This window comes from Hydra vulgaris, chromosome 06, assembly GCF_038396675.1.
Source record: "Hydra vulgaris chromosome 06, alternate assembly HydraT2T_AEP".
NCBI classification, from domain to species: domain Eukaryota; kingdom Metazoa; phylum Cnidaria; class Hydrozoa; order Anthoathecata; family Hydridae; genus Hydra; species Hydra vulgaris.
The window spans coordinates 56,661,831-56,683,005 of record NC_088925.1 but is presented as its reverse complement, the minus strand read 5'-3'; the positions used below and the strand labels follow the sequence as shown (position 1 = coordinate 56,683,005).

The 21,175-nt window shown below is 28.3% G+C and overlaps 1 protein-coding gene across 4 annotated transcripts in view; it reads right to left on the bottom strand.

Annotated features, from left to right (window-relative positions):
• The window catches only part of LOC136082000 (uncharacterized), a 34,537-nt gene extending 20,554 nt beyond the window's left edge, over window positions 1–13,983 (bottom strand). For 2 of the 4 annotated variants that reach the window (XR_010639326.1, XM_065800532.1), the window contains exons 1-2: window positions 13,787–13,970; window positions 7,990–8,111 (exon numbers count right to left, since the gene is read on the bottom strand). Coding sequence is in view for 1 of the 4 variants with exons in the window: in XM_065800532.1 (XP_065656604.1) it covers window positions 7,990–7,991 (2 nt within the window). In the remaining 3 variants the exon portion in view is untranslated. Of the gene's footprint in view, window positions 1–7,989; window positions 8,112–12,446; window positions 12,567–13,786 lie in introns of those variants that run through there. The other 2 variants (XM_065800530.1, XM_065800531.1) reach the window with 2 other exon arrangements.
• Window positions 13,984–21,175: the final 7,192 nt, after the last annotated feature.

The following is a 21,175-nucleotide window of genomic DNA, read 5'->3' as shown; positions in this document are numbered from 1 at the left end:
AATAGATAATTTGTTAGCAGTGTCTGTGTCCTCATATTCTGTAGACTCAAGAAAACTAAAAGATCTTGTTAAGGAAGAAGCATTACATATATGTCAAGAATTCGTATGGTCTGGTTTTCTTGAGTTTTCTTTGCAATCTTGCTTTTTCAACTGTGTATTTTAAACAAGTTCAGTGTTACTACAGAACAATTGGTTCTCTCTTCAAATATAAACTTATGTTTAATCTTAAAATTAAACCTCGTATTTTATCTGCAGCATCAGATATTCTGAATTTATCGTTTTGTTTTAAAAGATCAAATCCCCCACTTCCATATAAACACAATTATTATGTACCTTTACTTTTTGTTCCAGGTGAGAAATGCTTGAAGCGTAAATTTTTATGTAAAAAAGGTAGTAATTGTGCTAAACAGTTAACAATTACTATGTTTATAGATAAACACAACACCAATCAAGAACCACCTATTTCTACCATTGCTGATAAATCTTTTTTATATGAACTTAATAACAACAAATTTATAACATCCTCTCACGGAAATAATGTCTTTGATTCCTTTATAGATTCAAAATCGTGTTCTTCCTATACTTTGCTACCTTTAAATGAAAATGATTGTAAAAATAAAAAATAAAAGTTTTTATCTGCTAAAATTTCAAAACTAGAGTCTAATACAAATAAGTTGTGAAGTGAATTCTCTAGTGAATATGATATTGCATGCTTTCGTTCTAAGGCATCTACTATAAATGATTTGCAATTAAAAAACTTGATTAGAAATGTTTTTGTGCCTGATGAGCGTTATTGTTTTCCAAAAACAAATAGACGATCTTTCCAACTTATCTGGTTAAAGCAATTTTCTTGGCTTAGCTATTCACCATCTGAAGATGGAGCATATGTTTGAGTTGTGTTTTATTTGGGTTTAAATACTTTTCGAAATCTAGCAGATGTAAAAACTTGTTTTCTCTGTAAAGCACTGGCCAAATGCTGTGAGTGCTTTTAAAAGACATTATTATGGGAAAAAATTAAAAATTAATGAACATCACTTAGCTGTACAAAGTCTTCATTATAACACCTGGACCATATTTTCAACAGTTTCAAATCAATGAATGGAAGTATTCAAAATATTGATATTTTGATAAATAAAGAATATGAAAAGGAGGTTGCTTTAAATCGGGACAAATTGCGTTCAATTGTTGACTCAATCATTTTCTTTGTTCGTCTCAATATAGCTTTTAGAGGTCATCGTGACAATTTCTAACATCATCCTACTGTTGGAAAATACTCTTTAGTAAATGGAATAGGAAATTTTGCTGAACTTTTAAACTACAGGATCAAAGGTGGGGATAAAGTTCTTGAGCATCATCTTAACAGCTGTGCAAAGAATGCATCTTATATTTCTAATTCATCACAAAATGAATTAATAAATTGTTGTGGTAAATATATCCAGATCATTTTAATTTCCGATATAAAGGAAAATCAATTTTTTTTGATAATTGCTGATGAAGCATCTGATTGCTCCAATCAGGAATATGTCTTAAATTATTAGATTTTTAGATAGTTCTTTTGATTTTGGAAAGAATTTATGGGTTTTTTACATTGCGAATATGGTTTATCAGGAGAAGCTCTTTGCAAAACTATTTTATCATGTCTTAAAGATTATTCTCTTGACATTTCCAATTGTCGAGGTCAGGGGTATGATAGTGCAGGATCTGTTGCTGGTCATATTAAAGGTCTTGCAAAGAGAATTAAAGATCACAATGACAAGGCAGTTTATACTCACTGTTTTAATCATCGTCTTAATCTTAGTGTAGCAAATTCGTGCAAACTTCAAGAAGTCAGAAATATGATGGAGCAAGTAAAACAATTGTCTTATTTTTTGAATTTTTCTGAGTCATCCAAACAAAAATCACCAAACATTGTCCTTCTGCAACAAAGAAAAAATTAATTGATGTTTGTCACACAAGATGGGTTGAATGCATAACTGGGTTGGATGATTGATTTTGAACTGATTTTGAAAGTTTGTTTGTACCTATTGTTTTTTATCTTGAAGGAATGAGCATGAACTTAGAAAAAAAGTGCAATAAAGAAACTTCCTCACAAGCTTCTTGTTTTTTAAAACTCATTACAACTTTTGATTTTATTGCATCTTTAGTGATTACTCGAACAGTTCTTGACTACACTATTCTTGTTACACAAATGTTGCAAGGTAAAACTTTTGACATTTGTGATGGTTTAAGTGCTATTTCAGCTTTAAAAAGTTGTATGTTTACACAAATTGATTACACTAATTGAAATCTAATTGATGATTATCACATAAAGTGGTATGATACAATTCTTTGTCTTGCTTCTAAAGTTGATGTTGCAGAAGTTAAATCAAGAGTATCAACTTGTCAAATATATAGAAATAATGTTCCTTCTTGTTCAACTTCAGATTATTTCAAGTAATCATTAACCATACCACTTATCAATCACCTCCTATTCGAAGCTAATAAAAGATTTAGTAATAATGCTTTGGTTGCTTATGATGGTTTGGTTATTATTCCAGATAAAATAATGTCTTATGTTTCTAAGAAGATTGACTGGAAAATTAAGTTTCAATCTTTTGTAAATTTTTATTCAACAGATTTGCCATGTGCAATTTCGTTAAGCGCAGAACTTTATTTGTGGGAAAGTTATTGGGTTCAAGAAAAAATTTGCTTACCAAATAATATTTCAAGTAATTTAAAAAGTCTTTTTAACAATCAATATGCAAATTTAAGAGTTTGTCTTCGCATTCTAGGAACTTTGCTTGTAACCTCTTCTGCGTGTGAAAGATCGTTTTAGCTATGAGACGATTAAAAAAAAAAATTACACACTAAGTACTATGTCATCTGAGAGAATGAACAGTCTTGCTTTATTGCATATTCACCAAGAGATAGAACCTAATGTTGAAAAAGTTATAGAGTTATTTGCACTTAAAAATCGTAGATTAAATTTTACAGATAAAAACTGTTAACCATTTTTTTTTTTTTATTATTCATTTTCTTTAACTAGTTTTTTTTATTTGTTAATTTGTAAGTTAACTTTTAATATTTTATGTTTAATGCTTTTTAAGTTGTTTTAAATTTTTAATTAAAATTACTCTATATATAATTAGTTTACGTAATACTTAGTGTGTGGGCCATATTAGAAACAAAATCCTTTTTTTTCGAAATACAATACAGTTATCTTTTTTCTGAACAGTGTGTTGTTAAAATTCCAGAGGTTTGTCCTTCCTCAATTTTAAACAAGCAATGAACAGGGGGTTGATTATGTAATAAATATAAGACTAAGAATAAGTATAAATATTACAAGTTGTTCTTCCAACATATCAGTTTAATTGAATTTGATTGAAAAAAAAAAGTGAAATGTTAGTATTACTTTTTTTATATATTTTTTTAGTTTAAAATGAATTTTTTCTTATTTATATTTTATAAAACACATGATGTAAAACAAATTAAAATTATGATAGTAAAAACATTTTAATTAGATTTGTTAATATAAAATAATATTTCAATATTTAAATATACTATTTTTTTTCTCTTTAGTAACCTTAACACCTTCAATGGGTAAAAAGGATTTTGTCAGTTTTTATATTTAAAAAATAAATATGATTTTACATTTTGATGTACTGTATTTTTTATATTTTTATTAAGAGCATTATGTTTTATACAAATTTAAATATTTATTTTATTAAATATCTTTTTTCTATTTTTTTAGTTCTACCTTTTTGAACGTTCTACTCAGCGTCATTATTTTAGTTTACCTTGTATAACTGTTAAAATATGGTTTTAATTTTGTAAACTTTCATGACTTGAAGTTTACTTTATTGATCATTAGTCAGCAGTTTAGGAAAAAAATAACTTCAATACAGTTAAGGTAAGTGACAACTGTTCACCGGCCGCATCGCAAGTTTGTTTACATTGTTTACCGATGTTTACGATTAATATTCATGTTATTACTATATTATGTTACTACTATGTGTATTGCTATGTTATTAATATATTGTATCTTTCATGTTAATAATAATAAATTTTGTTATATAAATGGTAATAATGTTGTGTGTCTATTTAGATTTTAATTATTTTTAGCATTGTTTCGGAAACAATTTAGGGAGAGTGGGGCACCATGACACACTTTTAGTTTTTGTTTCGTAACAATTTTTTTAATTCGCTTTTTTTTTAGGCGAATGGTTTAATTTGTACAAAAAATTTATTTCGACAAAATAAATTCTATAAATTACCAAAATATAACAGGTTAAACTTGTGAGACTATTTAAAGTAAAATTATAAATTTGTTTCAAGGTACCGGTATTAACGTTTAAGGTATTAACGATCAATTAAAAACTGAGCTAAGAAAGTAGCTAAAAGTATAAACATTGTTTGTGACTATTTTGTCATAGATTAATTATACTGTGTATTAAATTTGAAATATTATGGTAGTGTTTTTAATTAGTGTGTTGAATTTTTTTCCTCTAATCGATCTAAATTAGTGTAACCCTATGCTTCTTTTTTAAATTCATAAAAAGGGTGTCTGAAATAATTATGCTTAAGACTTTGCTAAATAGCGAGAATGAATTTTAGTTGATGGAACTAGAGATAGTAGCTCCTTTGAGTTGTGATCATGAAAATATTTGTAGAAAAGAAAAAGAGATTTTTTTACGACAACTTTACGACGATGGGAGAGAGTCTAAAGCTTGGCAGATTGAGCTGGTCCAATGGTCCGTGTCCATTTTAGCGTTCGTTAAAGAGTTTGTAAACAAGTGGTTTCATTTAAAATTTTTTGAACCCTTTAACTTTGTCCCCTCGACAAACGATGGGGCAAATTTAAGTTACCCCCTCGCTTGAAGAGGGCTCCCTCCTCCCCCTCCCCCCCCCGCTTTGCCCCTCCACCTAGAAGCTCTAACATTTCTTGACTAACTTCTTTAAAAAGCTAAACCCACGCCTGCTGATGATGCTGGTAGCTTTAACTCAGCGAAAATTTCTCAATTAATAAAAGTATTAGTATTGAGAAAAACTGAATTTTTTGATGTTTTAAAATAATATATAATATACTCTCATGCAAGATGTCATCAATCATTTTATGTTGATACGTTATGTAAACTATCAAGTTGTGTAGTAGAAAAGTTCTTAAATTAATTTATAACAATCAAATAAATCAAAGGAAAAAAAAATTAACAAAAAAATAATCAGAATTTCGAACTAAAAAAAAAGAACTCTTACGTTAAACAATAAAAGAAAAAAAAAATTAAAGAATGAAAGAAAAAAGTAAGCACATAAAAAAAAAAAATAATTATCATAAAATAAAATAAGGAAGAATATTATAAAAGATAAGATTTGATTTGTAATAATTATTTCTTTTGTCATTTTAATTTTTTATAATTAATTTTCTTGTATATTATTATTTTTTTAATTAATTTTCTTGTATTTTTTTTATTATTATTTTTTTAATTAATTTTCTTGTATTATACTATTATTTTTCGTTTATATAGCTAATTTTTCTTTATTTGATTTTTTTTCCGCTGCTGTATCTTTTTATTATTATTTATTTGTTATACATATATTATCTGATACTATACTGTTTTTCAAACCGTTATATATTTAATAATTATCTTCTTACAGTTCGAATTACAGAAGTTTGTTTATTATTTATATTTGTGATTTTTTATATTTATATGTATATTCAATCTTAACGAATCTTTATTATGTAATCACGAAAATGTATACTATGGAACAAAAATAAATTAAAAATAACAAAAAAAAATAATACTAGAGGAGACCGGGGCCAGTTGCAGCAGGGGTAAGTTGACGAACTGCGTTTATCTTCAGCTTTTTTTCAGAAATTGTTAAAATATCTTCTCGCGCATGCGAGATATTAGGAATAATGTGTTTTTTTGGGCAAAAACGAAACTTTTGGAATATCGCTTCCTTTTTTCTTTAAAAAGAAAATAGTCGTATGAAAAAAAATTATTGTGAAAACTCTAGTCACAATTGGTTCACTATTTCCAATCAGACGTTTGTTCAATAGTTGCCGTTTTTTAGGGATTATAGACTGTTTATTGAAAAAAAGGCTTTTGAGATAATTTGGCAAAATTTTCACGGGGTAAGTTGGCTCATAGCATTTACTATGGAAAAAAATACATATTTTTATAAAATTAATTCTTTTTTTTCAACTTTTATCAATATTGAAAAAATTTACTTTTACAAAAAAAAAAAAAATTTTTTTTTTTTTTACAGATAAAAAGTGGGCTACTGTTTTGGCTGTTATATGTACTAATATTTGGTACCAGCTAAAAGCAATATTAAATTTTGGGCTTAAAATTGTTGCCAAAATAAATAGTAAAAAAATTTCTATAAATTTTGCACTAAATAGTACATTATAATCATTTTTATAGTTTGCATAAAAGGGTTCCAAGAATTTTTTTTTTATAAAGAATGCAAGTTAAAAATGTTACCTAAACTCATACTCTTTAAGACCGCGCTTTAATATTTACAAAAAATTTTGCCTTTAGGGCTCCAGAGCAAAAAGAGTAAAAACGGAGGTAACTAACCGTCTCCGCTGAATATTTTTTAAAACAACTAAATAATAATTATTATATCCCTTATTATTACATTATATACTATATTTATCTGTTATTGATTTATACCATAGTTTTATATATTATTGTTTCGTTTTTAACTTATATCTTTAAATTAAGTACCATTACAAGTTCTGCATTAAAGCAGCAGCCAATAATCAAAAAGCCATTTTATGTGATTGTTGTTCTTCTTGGGTTCATGCTAAATGCAACTTAATGAGAGATAATACTATGAAACTTAAAAATTTATCGATACATATAAGTCTAGTTTAAAATAGTACAAAAAATATTTTATCAACTTGTTGCCCCTCACGTTTGAGGTGAGGAGGGGTGAAGTTAAAGGGCTTTGTTCCCAGCCTCCAATCATCGCAATTATTTGCTAAGCATTATTATTTGACATAACTATAAACATGCATTTGTTTGGAGTTTGCTCCATGTCTGGAAGTTAGTTATCTCAGACACCAAAAAATTCTGAATTCGTCACTGATTGTTATTACTAAACCTTAAAAAAACTTCTTAATATTTATCAGACTTTATCCGTTGTTATGTTACAGAGAAGATTTGTTTTCAATAAATTACGGTCTTTTACCCATACTTTTAAGACTTTTGAAATAATTACATCGTTTTATATGATTTTGTCCGTATTTATGATGAGGAGAAGTTCCGTAACTTTAAATTACGGACTTTAACCGTACGTTGTAGTATAGTCTCTAAATTACAGAGCACCTTTCTATTTCACGAGGAGAAATTATACTCATATATAACTTCAAGTTAGAAATTTTTAATATATATATATATATATATATATATATATATATATATATATATATATATATATATATATGGGTTTAACTGGAACTAAAGTGCTATATGTTTTTAAAGAAGTGCATTCACAAAAAATTCTCTTAAATTTAGATTAAGGATGCTGTTATAAGTAGCTATAGATATTTATTAAAAATAAGTACTTCTGAAAATTAGTTTCCTATTTTAATAATATTTATACAATATTAATCCTATAAAATATTCGTATATAGGATTTATGGTGTAAAAACCTTTTTTATATATATTTAATTTTTTAAAGTTCATATTATTTAATGTTACATTTTTATAGTTTATAAAAAGAAACACTAAACAATATAAACTTTAAAAAATTCAGTTCATAAGAAAAGGGTCTCAAAGCATTGTAAATAAATAAAACATAATTTACTAACAAGTCAAGTTTTATTTACAGTTATATTTAGACATTATTTTGAATTTATGATTGACAGTGTATTTATTTTAGATTATTTAATTGCTTTATATGATATATATATATATATATATATATATATATATATATATATATATATATATATATATATATATATATATATATATATCAAATGTATATATTAAAACTTACATTATGTAAAACTTTATACGTAACAAGGGTTTCTATCAAGTAAACCTGATATTAAACATAAGTTGCTCATTCTAACACCGAGTGCAATGCTGTCCGCTGCTTGTGTGGTTTGACAAAGTTATCTGTAAAACAGAAGTTTTGATGTTTGTTATTGACAAACAGAACAGAAGTTTTGATGTAAGTTATCTGTAGAATAGAAATTTTGATGATAATTGTTAAATTATTGTAAAATTATTTATCTTTATTTATTTTATTAATTTATATTACATTGATTAATTTTGATAATAACTTTTAAAATGAAATACTACTATTGAAAGTTTTCCTCAGGATCATGGTTTGGTTCCGGTTTCAATCCAACCTTGTATTTCAAATTTACCTACATCTGAATCTTGCAGTCCTATGCTCGACAATCGAATAAATGTTTTTTAGTTCCCTGGAAAAACTGCCAGCTGAAACCATGGGCTTACTCCAGAAAAATGCTCCTCTTTTGCCAAAACACGAAAGTACAATCATCATTGTCATTTGTGATGATATACTTTCATAGTTGTTTGTGAAAAATCTTTAAAAAACCAAAACAAAACCTTTTTCATATTACCTGTAATGTAATGTAACCTTTTTTTTTTTTCCTTTTTTTTCTGTAAATAATGTTTTTTTAATCTGATCTGTAAATAATGATTTTTTAATCTGATTATTATGTAGATGTATCGCAAAAATACTGAAAATTGAAATAGAATCGAAAAAAAAACTTGTAAAAAACAGTATGTTGGACCTAACTCAAAAATGAATACTGAAAATTGAAATAGAATCGAAAAAAAAATTGCAAAAAACAGTATGTTGGACCTAACTCAAAACTTTTAAGTTTTGTTAACGAACTTAAGTTTTGTTAACGAACTTGGCTGTTTGAATGGACAGAGCATCAATATATCGAAAGACGTTTTTTTATATTTATTATAACTATTATAATATAATATATGTAATAAATATAATATAATTTGTCTTAATAAAATAATATTTGTTTTCATAAATATTATATAATATATATAGTAACGTCTATAATATATTATAATTTGTTTATATTTATTATAACTAATATTACTATAACAATTATCTCATCAACATATGAGAAGTTCAACCGGAAAACGTGCTAAGTTCAAGTAAATTGAGTTTGAGAAAATGAGTAAAAACTGAGCTGCTCATAGTTATGCATCAACAGAAATTGATATATTTTTTTCTACTTATAGGAAAAAAAACTTTTAAGTGGTCTAATATTTAGATCGATAATAGATTTCAATATTTAGATTGTGGAAATGGAATTAACTCAAAAAATTTATTTTTGTGACTAATCACGTTTTGCATATGGTCTATATGATTAAAATAGATTTTCTTTAAATCTTTTGTAAGTAGCTAAAGTGCCCAAAACTACTGAGTTTCTTTATGTTGTGTTTGATGTGTATTATGTTATGATTTTTAATCATTTCACGGATAGTTTCTTAATAGTCGAATTACATTTTTATAACAACATATAAGTTCTGTTCTTTTTTTTTTTAATTTTATTTAGGTGTCCCAAAAAGTCCTTACGGTCATAAAACAGAGCACCGCGGATGAGCATTTAATTAGAAGTTCACGCCTTCTTCCTAACCGATGTCGCAAAACTTGTTCAGAAGTGGGGTTCAAACCACTGATCCTTTGTTTCTGAGGCAAGTGCGCTACCACTGCGCACGGCTGCTCATTTATTTTTGATTTTCGCGTAAACTCTGTAAGATTAAGTAACTGTCTATATGCTAAATTAACGGAGTTTTTCCGTTAATTTGAACGGAAAAAGTGAAATAAGGAAACCGTAAATTTTACGCAGAAAGTGCTGTCTCCTTGCTGCCTGACTTTCTCCGTTAATTTGTACGAAAAAAATGAATTACGGAAACCGTGAATTTTACGGATAAAGTTCTGTATTTTTTTAACAAATTTTTTTCGTTGAATTTTACGGGAAATAAAAACTACACCTTTTCAAGATGTAATTGAGAACTTGAAAGTTGTAATTAAGAAAAGTAAGATGTAATTGAGAAATGCAACATGTAGTTTAGAAGTCGCAATATGTAATTAAGAAACGCAACATGTAATTAAGAAATTTTCAAATGTAATTGAGAAACCCAAAATGTAAATCAGAAATCGCAATATGTAATTTGAAAAACAAAAGTTGTAATAAAGAAATTGTAATATGTAAATGAGAATACATTATTTGTAATTGCGATATTCAATGTAAGCTTAAAGGTCATTATAGATCTTCTTGGACATGCATTTTAATAAGTAAATAATATTAAATTTAGCATTTGTATGCACTAGCAATACAGCAATACAGTGATACAGTAATGGAATTGAAAGATCGTTGTATTATTTGTCAATACACTATGAACAGAAAGTCTGTTATTAAATTGAATTCGTGCAACCATTCATTTCACCAAATTTGTTTACAACCACTTCTGGAACAACTAGAACCACCTTGTTCAATTTGTAAACATAAAAATACATACAACTGAAAAAGTTGAAAGAAAACATTATGTTTTATCTTCATCGAATGGTAGAAGAAGAGTAATTGAATGTGCTGAGCAAAACGACGATTGGGTGACTCTGACGCAAACTCTAGGTGTCAAATATAAGATAGCATACAATTGGGTCCGCAGCGGAAATTTAAATTTTATTGGAAGAGGTGGTTTTAAATCAAAAAAAATAACCGATGACCAAATCGAAGAAACAATAACATGGATTGAAAGTGACTGTCAGTTGACATTGGTGGCCATTAAAAGTAGGATATTAAGACTAACAACTAATCTGATAAGCATCATGTTCGCAGATGATATTAATTTATTTGTCTCTAAGAGTGATATTAACGAACTTTTTGCTACAGCAAATAAAGAACTTGAAAATTTATCCCACTGGTTCAAATCTAATAAACTAACACTAAACACCAAAAAAACAAAATGCACACTTTTTCATTCGCTTGAGGAAAAAAATTCTTTACCCTCAAACTTGCCTCAAATCTTTATTGACAATATTGAAATTAAAAGAGATCCCGTCACCAAATTTCTAGGTGTTTATCTCGATGAGAACATTACTTGGAATCAACACATTAATTATATATGCTCTAAAGTCTCTAAAAACATTGGAGTTTTATACAAAGCTCGAAATTATCTCAATAAGATAAATTTAAAACAACTCTATTTCTCATTTATTCATTGTTACTTAAACTATGCAAATATTGCCTGGGGAAGTACTGAAAAAAGTAAACTACAACGTCTTTATCGCTGTCAGAAACGGGCAATTCGGATAATTAACTTTGCTGATCGTTTTTCTCATTGTAAACTTTTACAACCACAATTGAAAATTACCTCGAAGTCAGACTATTTTCATTTAAAAAAGTGCACAAGGAGCCTACTACAATGAATAGTAATGAAAACAAACAAAAAGAGCTGATGATTTAGTCGTCATAACAGCCCAATGTTAAACCCAGAGGAAGCTATCTGGTCTAAAATAAAAATAAATGTTAAAAATGTTATTCACATTCCACCTGTATTCGGTGCTGGGATTATGGAACAACGAATGCAGTCTTTAGAAAGAATTGTTACTGCGGCAAAAAAATACAATAATGGGAGGTGAAATCGCAACGGTTTTAAATATGGAAGACGGTGAAGTTGGTGCTTAACTGAATATTGCAATGATTTTTAATGACGTTGTTTAAATTTAAATTTTAAATTTTTATGTAAATAAATTATTTGTGTTTTATTTATTGTTCATCTGAAATCTCAATTAAATTTTTCACAAGCAAAAATGAAAGAAAGTTTTATTTGACACCCAATAGGATTTTTCCAGCTACCGCCAAAACCTCAAATGTCTTTTTCATGACTTTTTATATGTTATTCATATTGTATTATTATTTCTAGCCTTAAATTATAAAGTATATTAGGACTAAAAAATTCAAAATACAAAGAACTTTGTACTCTTTATATTTTTCTCAATTACAACTTTTATCTTCTCAATTACATCTTACGATTTCTTAATTACATCTTTCATGTTCTAAATTACACCTTACGTTTCTTAATTGCAATTTTCAAATTCTCAATTATATTTTGAAAAGGGATAGAAAAAGAAATAGAAACCATTAATTTCTACGGAGAAAGTGCGGCGAATTTTTTAAGAGTGTATTATTGCTATTATTATTATCGTTGTTGTTGTTGTTATTATAATTACTAATGTAATCATTATTATTTTCATTAATATATCTAATAGTATTTTGTTGTTATTATAATTATCATCGTTAAATTTACTTTAATATTATTACACGATTGCTATTATTATGAAATTGGTGCTTTTCATCGAAAAGTAATCGTACTATTAGTAAATAACCATGAAATGTAAAATTTTTATTTCAGAATATATATTGTTATTATTATTATTATAAATCTTACCTAATAAGTAGAGGCAATTGCTTTAACGCAAAATAGACTGAGAGTAGTTAAAAAATGATTGGAAAGATATTTAAAAAAAATACAAACATTAAACCAGTAGGCAGAAAATAGTGAGAAATATTATAATATTCTCACTATTTTCTGTATATATTTGTGGTTGTGTTGACGCTAATATATTATAAATAATATATTAGCGTCAGCACAACCACAATTGACAATTACCTCAAAGTCAGATTATTTTCATTTAAAAAAGTGCACAAGGAGCCTACTACAATGAATAGTAATGAAAACAAACAAAAAGAGCTGATGATTTAGTCGTCATAACAGCCCAATGTTAAACCCAGAGGAAGCTATCTGGTCTAAAATAAAAATAAATGTTAAAAATGTTATTCACATTCCACCTGTATTCGGTGCTGGGATTATGGAACAACGAATGCAGTCTTTAGAAAGAATTGTTACTGCGGCAAAAAAATACAATAATGGGAGGTGAAATCGCAACGGTTTTAAATATGGAAGACGGTGAAGTTGGTGCTTAACTGAATATTGCAATGATTTTTAATGACGTTGTTTAAATTTAAATTTTAAATTTTTATGTAAATAAATTATTTGTGTTTTATTTATTGTTCATCTGAAATCTCAATTAAATTTTTCACAAACAAAAATAGAAGAAAGTTTTATTTGACACCCAATAGGATTTTTCCAGCTACCGCCAAAACCTCAAATGTCTTTTTCATGACTTTTTATATGTTATTCATATTGTATTATTATTTCTAGCCTTGAATTATAAAGTATATTAGGACTACAAAATTCAAAATACAAGGAACTTTGTACTCTTTATACTTTTCTCAATTACAACTTTTATCTTTTCTATAACATCTTACGATTTCTTAATTACATCTTTCATGTTCTAAATTACACCTTACGTTTCATAATTGCAATTTTCAAATTCTCAATTATATTTTGAAAAGGTATAGAAAAGGAAATAGAAACCATTAATTTTTACGTAGAAAGTGCTGTAGCTTTGCTGCCGGTCATTCTCCGTTGAACCTACGGCGAATTTTTTAAGAGTGTATTATTGTTATTATTATTATTATTATCGTTGTTGTTATTATAATTACTAATATAATCATTATTATTGTCATTACTATATCTAATAGTATTTTGTTGTTATTATAATTATCATCGTTAAATTTACTTTAATATTATTATACGATTGCTATTATTATTTAATTGGTGCTTTTCATAGATTAGTAATCGTACTATTAGTAAATAACCATGAAATGTAAAAACTTTTATTTCAGAATATATATTGTTATTATTATTATTAATATAAATCTTACCTGATAAGTAGAGGCAATTGCTTTCACGCAAAATAGACTGAGAGTAGTTAAAAAATGATTGGCAAGATATTTAAACAAAATACAAACATTAAACCAGTAGGCAGAAAATAGTGAGAAATAACAGATAAGACAATAAATACGATTTTTACTAATAGCTGATTACCGCTGAAAAACGTCAGGTAAAAAACAATATTGTTGAAAAACAACCAAAGAACCTTAGTGAAGACTGTATAGAGCAAACGACAACAAACTAACTTAGCGATGTCAGATCAAAAAATTAAATAAAAACAAAAAATCTAACGAGACCGTCTTCAAATGAACAATATGCAATTGCAACGAAAGATCTCAGTAAAAATACGTTACATATGAGTGGCATTTACAGGAAACTTTTTGGGTAAGTCCAAAAACAACGCCCCCTCCCTATATTTTTAGTTTCGACCAGTTTGAGTGTATTTTATAAAAATATTAAAAAAAAAATTGAAATGTAGGGTGTGCCCCCCCCCTCTCCTCAAGCTGTTATATATGCATTTAAGTTGGCACATTTATACATTTATCATTTGCGTTGGCAAGTTTTAAAGTATAGTTGGGTGATGCGGCCGTGGCGCAGTGGTTAGAGCGCTTGCTTTATAAGCAAGAGATCTAGGTTCGAAACGACCTCTGGACATATTTTCGCGTCACGGTAAGGAAGGAGGCGTGAACTTCCGCGGCGCTCTGTGACAAGACCGTCAGGACTTCTTGGGGCACCTAAAATAAAAACAAAAAACAAAAAAAAAAAAAAAAAAAAAGTCAAATATCGAGGACCTTTTTTTGTCTATAGTTGGCAAAAAACACATATGAAACCCCCTCCTCCTTTATGAGAGATCTCTTCGAGACGGCCCTGCTTATAACGTCGCTAAGATAATCACTAATACTTGAAATATGCATTTTGCAAACTAATAAAGTTATTTTTTTCAAATAATTTTATTGGTTTGCAAAATGCATAAGTTTTCGTAATGTATAATATATACAAGTTATAATTTTTTAAATACAAGATTTTGGTGTGCAAATTTTTAATGCAATTTTATAAATGGCTTTTAATTATAAATAAACTTTATAAGTATTTTCCAAGAATCAAAAAACTTATCGTAAATAACTGTACAATGCTAAATAATGTTTTTACAAAGATGTCTGGCTATGAAAATAGCTGTTTAACAAAAAGCAGCTAAGACATTTTTTGAAATTATTCTTTTATTACATTTGAATTTTATTTAAAACACAACTCATAAGTATTTAAAACAAACTTGTTAAAACTTGTTTACTATCTATAGACGCTGTATGAAAAGCTAAACGAAATCATTTAGACTTTATCTACCATTTTGCTTTGCAACTTCTTGTTACTATTCTCTTTTAACCTTTAAAAGGTAAAGGTTTGTTACTTGTAATGTTTCAGTATAATTACATAGGAGTTCATTTTTAAAGTTCAGACAGTTAAGTAAAATTTAACTAAATTTCCCAAAGGTCAAACTCACGTAATAAAGCTTTTGGTTTGGCAATAATAAATGAACCTAAAAAAGACTTTGGTTAAATAAAAGGCACATAAAGATACGATGTGGTTTTTCCAACTAGTATAACAAAACACTAAATTTCTGCAATTATTTTTAGAAGAAACTGAAGATTAGAATAAAGAAATTAAAACACAGGTGCTTTATAGCACTTTAAAAGTTGTATCATCAAACATTGTGTTAAACTCAGTACTCAGATAGTCTAACAAAGAAGTATAAATAATCAGTTTAAAATAATTTGAAATGCAATTTTTAGGCTTGTTTAAAGCATATTTGGAGTTGTTGATTTACAATATTTCTAAGTATAGAGACAAAATCTTTTAATTCTTGAATAAGATTTAAGCTACAAAAAATATCATTATTACTTGCTTGCGCAATCATGTAATTAAAACAGTTATATTAAAAACATGTTTTGTTATACACAGTGCAACAATAAAAACAAAACTTGTTATTCAGTAGAAGAAGCAGTAGCAAAGATTGCACCGTTAAATGTTCTACTGATACTTTATAACATTATTTAAACAGAAAACCATAGAAATAAAAAACTTTTGTAAAGTATTCATGCCACGATTTCACATTTCGTAACATCTAAAGAAAAATCCGTAATGGCTTTTATTAAAACACTAAATAAAATTTTTTCTTATGTGATTCATCATAGTTCTTATTATGATTCTCATAAACAGTAGATAAACATAAAGGGTAAATTTATACTTAGTAAGTTTAAAACCTGAATATAGACATTCTAATTTTTTGCCACAAATGCTTGACTATCAAAGAAAACCAATGAACAAATACTAGTTTTTATTGATGCATTATAAACAGCATCTTCATGTAATGACTCTCTGTCTTCCTTTTTTGTATTTAATGAATATCATGATATCAAAAATTCTACACAATTATCATAATATTTGGTCGCCTAACTTTAAAGGAAATGATACTTTTCTTTTACGGACTTTTTTTTTGAAATGCAATATGAGCTTGTGATTTGAGCAACATTTAGAACTAATCAACGGCCATACTTTATGTTTACTAAAATTTAATAATTAAGTAAATTTAATAAAACTCAAATTAAGCAGGGTGTATGTTGAAGGGTAAGTCCGAATTTTATTTTCAATACTAGAAACTTTTTCTCTCTTTATTTATTATTTGAAATGCAAGTAATTAAAGTGATACGCAGTCTAATAAAACTGGGGATGCCCATTAATACTTTGATATATACTTGTTGTTACTAACTAATTTTACCTCCTGATATTAGTTAAACAATGAAACTTTATAAAAATTTTACTTATGGTTATGTAAAAAGGAAAGTCCAAAATATGTTCTATTTAAAATAATCATTTTTATTTTTTTTAAACTAATAAAAGAAAAAATTTAAAAAATAAAGCTCTATATAACGAAATAATATCAGGTATGTCAAATCAAGTTTCTAAAAAGTTAGTTTAACCTCTACCGAAATATTGTAACTATTATTTTTTAATAATCGCAAAATTATGAAACCGAAATACTATTATGTTTTCCGGTTTTTAATATTTTTAAACAATATCATCAAGTTGAAAAACTTTTATTTACTTTTTTTGAGTACGTCCAACGACGAAGCAGACATCCCCTAGACACGTCCCTGCATATATATCTGTGTAATTCTTGTCGTGTTTGCTATCAATCCTAATAATTGTAACGGAGATCTGGTGTCAAGTGTGAGTAATGTTTAGCATTTTTATTGTGTGTAATATCTGATTGTTCGAATCATGATAATCTCTATGTTTTGAATAATTTATTTTTGATTTTAAATACTTTTATAGATGATTTTTTATATTGCCCAGCTTTTTGGTCTTGTCCAAGGGAAGACCCATATGAAGCTTTTTGTCTTGCCTCGCATTATGGGATTGTTTTTCTCTAATTAATCTGCCCTTGTCTATTGTATGGGTTTGAGTATTACCGTTATGTGTTTTTATTGGGTGGCTTTTTAGTTAAACATTATCTTGGGTAAACCAAACAGAGAATGCTTCGTTTTTGCTTTGTGCAAAAACGTAAAACAGCGAATAAATAGGCGCTCTTTAAACTAAATCAAATATTTAGGAACAAATATGAACCAAGGCAAGCAAACATATAAACACATTTAGAAAATTGTCATCATTCTTTTCACTCCAGTTAACCACCTGTCTTCTTTAGTAAAATATTTGTATGTCGAGTGGTAGTTTTAATTATTAAATTTTTGCGTTATTATGCTTCTCTTACATATACGGTCTCATAAAATAACACAAAACTAAAAGATTATACAAAAATGAGGTCGAACAAAGAATATGAACAAAAGTATATAATAAAGAACAAGTTTTATCACTATATTATTAGGGAACCAAACTCATCTTAATAACTTAATCTTATATATATATATATATATATATATATATATATATATATATATATATATATATATATATATCAGTGCCGGCCTTAGGGGGGGGGGGGGCGGGGGCGGGGCTTGGCACCGCCCAAGGGCGCCAGGAAACTGGGGCGCCAAACGTTGTATGCAAACTTTAACAATACAATAAATAGAAAAAATAAGTCAACCTAAATTTTTTCGAATGTTTTTTTTTTTTATAAAAATAATTTCTTTAAATAATTTATTTATTGTATTATTAGATTGTTAAAAATTCTTTATGCAAAATTAATAATTTGATTAAAAGTGTTTCAATCATAGCATATATTTTGTGACTTAAATTCATTTTTTTACTTGTATCTTTATCGGCGCCAATTATTTTGCGTTCCATCCATTTAAAGTTTAAATTTTAAACATTATTTTCGGTACGAGTTGCGAGCGCGTTGTTTATTAATTTGTAAAAGAAATTCAAAGTTGTATTTGTGATTCAAATTCAGTTTTTGTCAAGTTTTCAAATTTTGCGGTAATAAAAAGCAGGTAAGTATAAATAATGAAATTGATTATGAATTATTAGCTTGCGAGTAATTTTTTATTTTAAAATTTTAGACAAATTTTAGAAACTGTGAGCAGCAATCAAAGGAGAGTACTCATAATAAAAAAAAAATGTATAATAATAATAAGAAACTATCTGGTGCTCAATACAGAAAACGTAAAGCAGAAAAAGTTGATAATTTGAAGAAAAATTATAAAAAATTATTTTACATCGGAAAATAGTGATTGTAATAAAATAAAGGAAGGAGATAATGTTGCGCATGTCCTTAGTGATGCATCAACCAGCGCACGTAGGAGTATTTGACGATTTTAGCTGGACAAAATTATTTCTCTCTTTTTAACAGCTGAAAACTTTACCATATGACAAGAAATTGTAAATTAAATGTTTTTTGTACAAATCCAAGCCAGTGGCGTTCAATATAGGGAAAGATGGGTACTTTAGGGATTACATTTTATTTTATTCAATAGGATTTGAGGAAATAAAAGATATATTATTTTTCAAACTTTATTATGGTAAATAACATACTATATTTTGATATTTAATTAGATTCCACTTCGTCATTGTCAAAATATTCTTCATTTTCGTTGTTTTCAGTGTCGGAATCTTGGACTTCTCCAGGAAGAAGCATTTCCACAGCTTCTTTTGAAAAAGGCTATGTAAGTTTGTGTTTCTTTTTCCCAATGCTGGACAACAGAGGGTCGGATGTTAACAATAACCTATTGATGATATCTTGGTTACAATCTTTTCTAGAAAATTTTCTAGCATAGCTAAGTCTGTACTCCCGGAAATGTTTGTTTCTGGCTTCGGCAGCCTCTTCCGACAATTGTCGGAAATTACTTCTAGGATAATTTTCATTCTGGAAATTAAACGGAAGTCTACTCCAGTGATATCTGCAGATGTTTCCGGGTCGTTGAGGAATCTCCTGCTTGTGTTGCCGTTATTGGTATTCCCAAACCCAACCTTAGGTATGTCGACAAGAATGCCAATTTTGCTTTTGAATTCATCTTGGATTTTCTTTTTCCTATCTGAGATGAGTCTCTTCTCGTCTTCATTCAGCCTTTTCTGCCATTTTTTTACAGGCAATTTATATGATAGGCGAAGGAGACTTTCAAAACACCGTATTCTAGCATGCAGAATGGATAGTCCAAATTTGTAGCTGCTTTGATTGTCAACACATGCTCTGTCCAAATCATTAAATTGTCTTGATGTTGCTCCACAAATATAACATCGCATGGTCGATTTAGTGGTGGTTGCTGCGTTACAGACTTTTCCGTCAATCATAGTTAACATCATCACATGTTCTACTGCTATGTCTTGAAGTTGAGTTGGTTTCAAGCCTGCAATTTTGTTTTCCACGTAAGCAACTTCTTCAGCTATTACATCAGCAGTTTCTTTTATGAACCTAATTTGAATTGGCCTGCAAAACCTTGGATTCGATGGTGTAGGGTTTTGCCAGATAACCTTCTTATTTACTCCACAAGTTAGCTGTTATGGAACCATTGAGCATTGAAGTATACTGGCATCAGAATTAGAGTCATCCTCAAACTTTTGATTAAACTGTGTCTGCTGGGAGCCATCACAACCCCAATTCGTAGATAATTTCATATGCTTACGCCCACTTTCCGTTAGAGTCTTGATAACTTCTTCTAAATACAACACCAATCTTTCGGCAGTATGGTTTAACAGACTTTGTAAGTCTACTTCAGCTAAACTTTCTGTGACTGTAAACGAATCAGGATCAGGATAGCATGTTTTTTTTTCTTCGACCAAAATACTGTAGCAGGGCCATTGGTTCTTGTCACTTGTACGTACGATTTCATATTGAGATTTTGTTAGGCCTGCGTCAGTAAATATTAAAAGAGCCTCTAACGGTGTCAATGATTTTTTTGTAGGTTCAAGACTGCTGCGATAGGCTTTTTTATACTTTCCCGCTCGTTTGGGAGATGTTTTAAGATCTTTGAGGACGGTTGCAGCACTTCTTTTGTCACTTGTTGTCAAACAAGTTTCAGCTGCAAAAACAATAGCTTCTGGTTCCACATCTTTCCTGAGCTGTTCTGTTTTACTCCTCTTTGAACGTTCACTAGAATCGACAAAACTTTTTCTTGGTCGTCCTGCTGATGATGGAGTGGATGGGGTACCCGGTATTTGGAAACTCCCTTGCAGCCAAGGGCCATGCTTCTTAATAAATATTTCATGAGTTCTGGATGAAGACGACCACATTTTTTTAAAAATAGCTTTCAACCTCGACATTTGACGCTTGTATACTGTTTTTAGTTCTTCGGTATATTGATTTCTTGATAACAAATTTTGATCAGCTAAGTCCATTTTTTCATTGAAATTTGGAGCCTCCTGCTGCTGAATACTGTTGTAGAAATTCGAACGAGAGATTGTTTGCATTCCTGATGACCCATCTAGAAAAAAAAATTAGGTTGAAAAATTTATCTTGGACCTTGATGTGCTTAGAACATGATTAAAATTTAGATGGCATCAACAGGCAGTTGAAATTAAGATTTTTAAATAGCTAGTGGTATAAACTCATAGAAAAACGAAAAAAACTAAGAGGGTTTCAATGCGCACTACAACTTTTTCACTTTTAAAGTCAAAGTTTACTTTAAAATTCGTTAAAAAAATGCTAAGTTTCATGGTACATAACTTTTGTGGTAATTAATATTTCAAAACGGTAGTAAGAGTAAATAATGTACATACCTGTCATAGATTCATTCATGATATAACACTGTAAAACTTCTGTTGTAAACACTTGTACACAGCTTCAATAAACATCACTAAAATCGCTCGTAAATAAAATGAACTACGCAGATATAGATCGGATCTTTAACTAGACTGTGTAGTTCCAATTACTACTTTTATAACCAAACCATTAACTGCTCATTAAGCGACCATTATCGAGAGATAATAAG